Source organism: Perca flavescens, chromosome 8, assembly GCF_004354835.1.
Source record: "Perca flavescens isolate YP-PL-M2 chromosome 8, PFLA_1.0, whole genome shotgun sequence".
In the NCBI taxonomy this organism is placed as follows: domain Eukaryota; kingdom Metazoa; phylum Chordata; class Actinopteri; order Perciformes; family Percidae; genus Perca; species Perca flavescens.
Genome location: NC_041338.1, coordinates 6,407,105 through 6,413,259, shown reverse-complemented (window position 1 = coordinate 6,413,259; position 6,155 = coordinate 6,407,105). Strand labels below are relative to the sequence as shown.

Here is a 6,155-nt window from a genome sequence, read left to right as displayed (position 1 = left end):
GCACGACATGTATATTCTTGCATATGTACTGTGTGTGTGTGTGTGTGTGTGTGTGTGTGTGTGTGTGTGTGTGTGTGTGTGTGTGTGTGTGTGTGTGTCTGCTGAGTCTCCGGGCTCTATCCCAGCAGCAGGCCAGACAGGGCGTTCAGGTCTCTCATGTACGGGTTGTCGCTGAGGATGCGGTCGATCCGTTGCTTCTGGTCGGGGAAGATGTCGTACAGCTTCCTCTTCAGCTCCGACGTTTCCCCCGGCGACCGCTGGGGAGGGGGCGAGGGCGAGGGGGACGGGGAACGGCGGGGCGGGTGCCACTCGGGTGGACCCGAGTGGGGCCAGTGCGCAGCGGAGTGGGGCATCAGGGAGGTAGGGGGCCGGGGCGTGGGCGGGGGGTTCCGGGGAGCCGAATGGAGGGCCTGGACGTAGACCGGCTGCTGCTGCTGCTGCTGGGAGGACAGCCGGAAGTCTGGGGGTCTCAGAGGGAGGGGAGTGGCTGGAGCCATCCTGAGAGGAAGAAATAGAGCGGGGACAGTGTGAAAAGGTCAGCCATGTATGGCAACATTCGTTCTTTTAAAGACGCAGCTCTTCTTTAAATCTAAACTCAAAACTTTTTTATTTAGAATGGCTTTTTAATGCATATTATACCATGGTCTGGGTGATTTTGATTGGCTGCAGGGTGAAAGTGATTGTTTACCGTTTTAAATGAATGCCATACATCACAGGTGTCAAACTCAAGGCCTGCGGGCCAAATCTGGCCCCTTGCAGATTTAGATCTGCCCGCGTATCAATTTAGGTTCACAATACATTTTGGCCATCCTAGTTGTGCGCCAAACCAAAAACACAGGAACGTGTTTTTAAAACTGCAATTAGCTGACATTCAAAGCAGAATTTGGCAGATTTGCCGACTCTGAGACTCAGAAATTCCCCCAGAAGCAGCAGAGTGTTTTCATATTCAGGCTGAGAAACCGGTTGTTAAAAAAATTGTTTTGCTTGATTTGCTAAATTCTATGATGGCTAAGGAACTCTTTTGATGACTTTTGTAGGGCTTCATGTCAACAAAAATGCGACAAAAAGCAACACAATTTAAAAAAAAGGTGACAAATGTCTGAGAAAGCCACAAAAAAAGTCAGAACAAAAACAACAAAAATGAGGAAAAGTAACAAAAGCACGTAAATAAATTCTACATGTCTGGCCCTTGGTGTGATTCTCTTTTTCCAGTGTGGCCCTCTGGGAAAATGAGTTTGACACCCCTGCCCTACATTAAGAGAAAACGGAAATGTGAATCGGTTATTTCCAACAGTGTGGTGCTTCAGTGCCTCGTCCTCTTAACACCACAAGATGGCGCTAACACACAAGTTGCACTAACTGTCTTACGCACATACCTGGTTACGCTTGAGGGTGTGACTAATACCTGGAACAAACCATTCCAGTCCCATAAGGTTCTTATGCAACTGTTTTTTATCTATTGTCCTGTTACACTTTTTAAATGGACACCGTGCAGCCAATCAGAATCATGGATTGACCCAGACCATGGTATAAGCCTAGGTTTTATTCTTGGTCCTTGATGTAAAGCACTTTGGATACCTGCTAGTTGCTGTAAACCGCTATATAAAGAAATGCTGATTGATTGAGCACAAGCGCCAACAATAGCTCAACATTTATTAAGTCACTGTATGTATTCACACACACACACACACACACACACACACACACACACACACACACACACACACACACACACACACACACACACACACACACACACACACACACACACACACACACACACACACACACACACACACACCTGTTGTCTTTACGCAGGAAGAGGTCTAGATGAGGTCCGTCTTTCCCCAGAGGGTCATCAGGGATCATGAAGTGGTCCTCCACAAATGTAAACTGAAGCAACCTATTAGTGAAAAGGAAAGAAATATGAATATTTCATAAAGTAAAATGAAAGCTCAGATGGGCTAATCTGGAATCTTGCTCCTTATGAGGTCATAAGGGGAAAGGTTACCTCCCCTTTCTCTGCTTTGCCCACCCAGAGAATTTGGCCCACCCATGAGAGAGAGAGAGAGACATCATGGCTTGCAAACAAGCGAAGCATGGCAGTTGGTCAAGGCCACACCCCCCCTAAATAGCTACAGACACAGAAATGGCACATAGTAAGGAAAGCTCATGGTGGGACTGGCTCTAGTGGCTGTAATTCTGCACCAAGGCTGAATTTCGGTCATTGTACAGTATATAGAGCTGTACTCTCCCTGACCTCGCTTCATTTAGGACATAAAAGTCCCTCAAAGACATTCAATAACCAAATATCAACTGATACAGGAATGATTTACCTACCAAATTAAAACCACTGCGCTAAGAGTACTGCATGCCAAGTGTTGAACCTACACTGTTCGTTAGTTAGTGCCGTTTTTTTTTTTTTTAAACACTGGATTAAAACTTTATGTAAAGCATTTATCTCATTGATGATTGTGATTACGGTGTGGGATTACTGCATTCTACAGTTGCAATTTTAAACATGGTCCCTATTTAGACCAAAATAATGTACTGTACATTACCATAACCTTTGAAAAACTTTCGGGGTGGCAACAATGACACAAAAACACCAGGAGATCCTGGTGGACTGCACGTTTGACAGTTGATGCACATTGTCCAGGCTGGCTTCCCTCTTTCAGAGGTTGTTGAACACAGAAGCACAAATTAATCAGCCTGAACTAGTCAGACTAGTCTAACCAGCAATTAACCTGTGTCAGCAGCGTCACCTAGCGCGACACGTTTCACGCACAGATTGACCCAGTGGACCTGGTCTCCTGTAGTTTCTCAAATCAACTCCGAGAGAGTTGCTGTAATTGTGCTAGCAATATTACCATTCTCATAATAGAAAAAAACTAAATGAACCTGCAAACAATTATAGTTGTAATTTGTGATCTTGAAAAGGCAAGATATTTTTGTAGTTTTTATTTTCATTTTATTTGACCTCTAACAATCAATCTTCTTTCTATTAGCATTAGGTGTGTACATCAGAAGTCAAACATGACTTCTGACCCCCCCCCTGTGAATGTTACTTTGCTCTTGAGGCTCCGTTTGTTCTTCTTTATTTTTTTTTTTAAAGAATGTTGTTAAATTGAATTAAACTGGCAGTAAATAAATGTTACGCCCTTAAAATTTGTCATCCATAGGGTTGGGCATCGTTTGGATTTGAACAATTCTGATTCCAATTGCCATTCTTCCTTTCGATTCCGGTTCTTATTAGGGCTTTGACTCCGAACTTTGTTATTCAAATGTCATTCAAATATTTAAAACAATAATGATATTCGAACAAATATTAGGCAGCCCTTAATATTCTAACCTGTTATGGGCATTATTTTTTGTAAATGTGTTTGCTCGTAAACGTTGTTTTCGCCAGATTTGCCGCCACACACACACACACACACACACACACACACACACACACACACACACACACACACACACACACACACACACACACACACACACACACACACACACACACACACACACACACACACACACAATATAGGTCTTGCTGAAGGCATTTAATGGTCAAAATATTATTAATAAATATTCAAATATATTCGAATATTAATACACAAATGAACTTCGAATATGATTTTTGGGCAAAAGTCAAAGCCCTAGTTCTTATCGATTCTCGATTCCGATTCTTTGAGGGTTGTAGATGAAAACGGGTCACGTGCTTATTTCACAAATAAGAGGAACGTTTTATTTTGATTCAATGGTGGGTTATAAATAAAGCCACACTAGAGCGCCGCTTACTGTGCTCCGAGGCTGCAACACAACAAGCGCCTGGCCGCTACGGAAACCCAAACTTGCGCGTGTTAAATTTGGAACCCATAATCAGATTTGAGACCAAATGCTCCAAACAATTCCAATAAAGAAATGATTCCAATGGAATCGTAATTTTTGAAACGATTCAGAGTAGGAATCGGTTCTCGATGCCCAATCCTAGTCGTCCAGCTGGCGGTCTGCCTCCATGGGACTTTCCACTATCATGTTGGGTAATGGAACATATACTAAGTGAATGACTGACTGAGCTGTGTATACGTAACACACAATCACCTCTCTTGAATGATCTTGCGCCAGGTGTCCGAGGTATTGACAAAGTCCCTCAGGTTGTCATTGGTTACGATGATCCCATCTGTTTTTTCTGCTAGGTGGAGCAGGAACCTAAGAGACAGAGAGAGAGAGAGAGAGAGAGAGAGAGAGAGAGAGAGAATATGGATTATGGATAATATTGGACTGTGGATTTTCCCTGCGTTAAAAGGTCAGATTAAAGTGATGGTTCGGAGTAATTTCCTTTGCACCACGACCTCGAGCCAAACAACCCCCCCCCCCCAGAACCTTTTTATCACCTGGGTCGAACATTGGGAGAGTTAGCGTTATCAGCTGAATAGCTTAGTGCAGGTGCTAATGGATCCAACAGTGTATTTCGTAAGTTACCCGACTAATTATGATACCAAACTTCTACACTAGTACAAATAGGTTATGCACTCATAAAACGATGGATTGGAAAGTTTGTAAGTACACCAGGAGTTTATTTTAACACTTGCCTGTTGGCTTCTGCTCTCTGCTGCTGCTGCTACCGGCAGTAAGACGAGTGCTTAGGGCCGTCTACGAATTACAACACCGAAAAGAGATGCAACAAACATATTTATTAATTTAATGATTAAATAAGATACGGTCTCCAAACTTACCTCAATTATAACTTGTCTCCTGCTAGTTGTACTACAGCACTTTTAAAAAATAAGTTAAATTAAAAAAATATGTTTGTTGTATCTCTTTTCGGTGTTGTAATTTGTAGACGCCCCCTAAGCACTCGTCTTACTGTCGGTAGCAGTAGCAGCAGAGAGAGAAGAAGGGTTCGTTTTATGAGCACATAACCTATTTGTACTAGTGTAGAAGTTGGGTATCATTTTGGGCATTATTAGTGGGGTAACTTACGAAATACACAGTTGGATCCATTAGTGCCTGCACTAAGCTATTCAGCTGATAACGCTACTAATCTAATAAAAACTAATCTATCTGTGAGAACGGATAAAGTTGCTGGTCAATCTTAAGTTGCTGAGAGATGTGGCTTTCAAAACTCACTTCATCTGGCCTAAACACCAAAACAGAGCAGTTCTTGCAGTATTTTAAATCATTATAGAACACTTTTTGTCTGTTGAAGATGTCCTCTAGTGAGGCTACATTTACATTGCTGCCAATATCTTTTGCTACGTTTACACCTCGCATTCACACTGCTCTGGCGTTTCAGAGCCCCCAAAAACGGAGACACCTGAAAACACTTCTGACCCCGTTTTGGTTTGGAATCTGCGTGGTTGTGTTGCAGTCTCAACGGCCGCAAACGGAGACCTTTGGCTACGCTGACGCCAACGTTTCTCTGTCTGATTGGGTCTCGTTCTCAGAGACTAAGCTACTTAACGTTACCATGGCAACCACCAGCAACGGGCGGGGTATACATGCCGCCTCCTATTTGCCCGGCACGCACATGCCCACTATACGAGAATTTTGATGAGACGTGCGGTTTGGGCGCTTTAGTGTAAACAGAGATTAGTTCTTCTATGGAAGCTTACTCATCTCTATGATGAAAATACAGTTTGACTGTAGTTGGAGATGGGTGCGGTGAGAGTAAGTGTCAAATATTCAAATATTTAAAAGTCAAAAGATATTTGCGTAGGAGGAGAAAAGTTGGTAATGGAACTGAAATGCACAGAGATATGAGATGTGAAATGCACTGCTCTACGACTCAATCTCTCGTGTCTAAACAACTCTGTCTTTTCAAGAATTCAAGATTGGTGCACTCTCTCCTCAAAGATGTCTGGTAAAGTTTAAGACTTGGTGTGTGTGTGTGTGTGTGTGTGTGTGTGTGTGTGTACCTGTCGTCGTGTGAGGATATCCTCTGGCCACACACTTCTCTGGAGGGAGTGAAGGAGAGCAGTCTCAGGTCTTCTAGCTGGTTTAAAAAATGTTGCTCTACAATAAAAAAAAAAAAAACAATTGTCTTAATATTACATGATAATAAAATAGAAAAGCAAAAAAAACAAAAAACAAAAAAAACACACACCTACTGTTCAGGTCCTGAATTGTCAAACATGCACGTATATAGATTGAAA

General features: G+C 42.7%; 1 protein-coding gene across 1 annotated transcript in view; it reads right to left on the bottom strand.

The window, feature by feature from the left end:
• n4bp1 (nedd4 binding protein 1) overlaps positions 1-6,155 on the bottom strand; it is a 28,895-nt gene that overhangs the window by 102 nt on the left and 22,638 nt on the right. Inside the window, exons 9-12 of the mRNA XM_028585453.1 lie at positions 5,919-6,015; positions 4,102-4,209; positions 1,802-1,903; positions 1-498 (exon numbers count right to left, since the gene is read on the bottom strand). The exon at positions 1-498 is cut by the window's left edge and continues 102 nt beyond it. Coding sequence (XP_028441254.1) covers positions 117-498; positions 1,802-1,903; positions 4,102-4,209; positions 5,919-6,015 — 689 coding nt within the window. The 3' untranslated portion in view covers positions 1-116. The remainder of the gene's footprint in view (positions 499-1,801; positions 1,904-4,101; positions 4,210-5,918; positions 6,016-6,155) is intronic.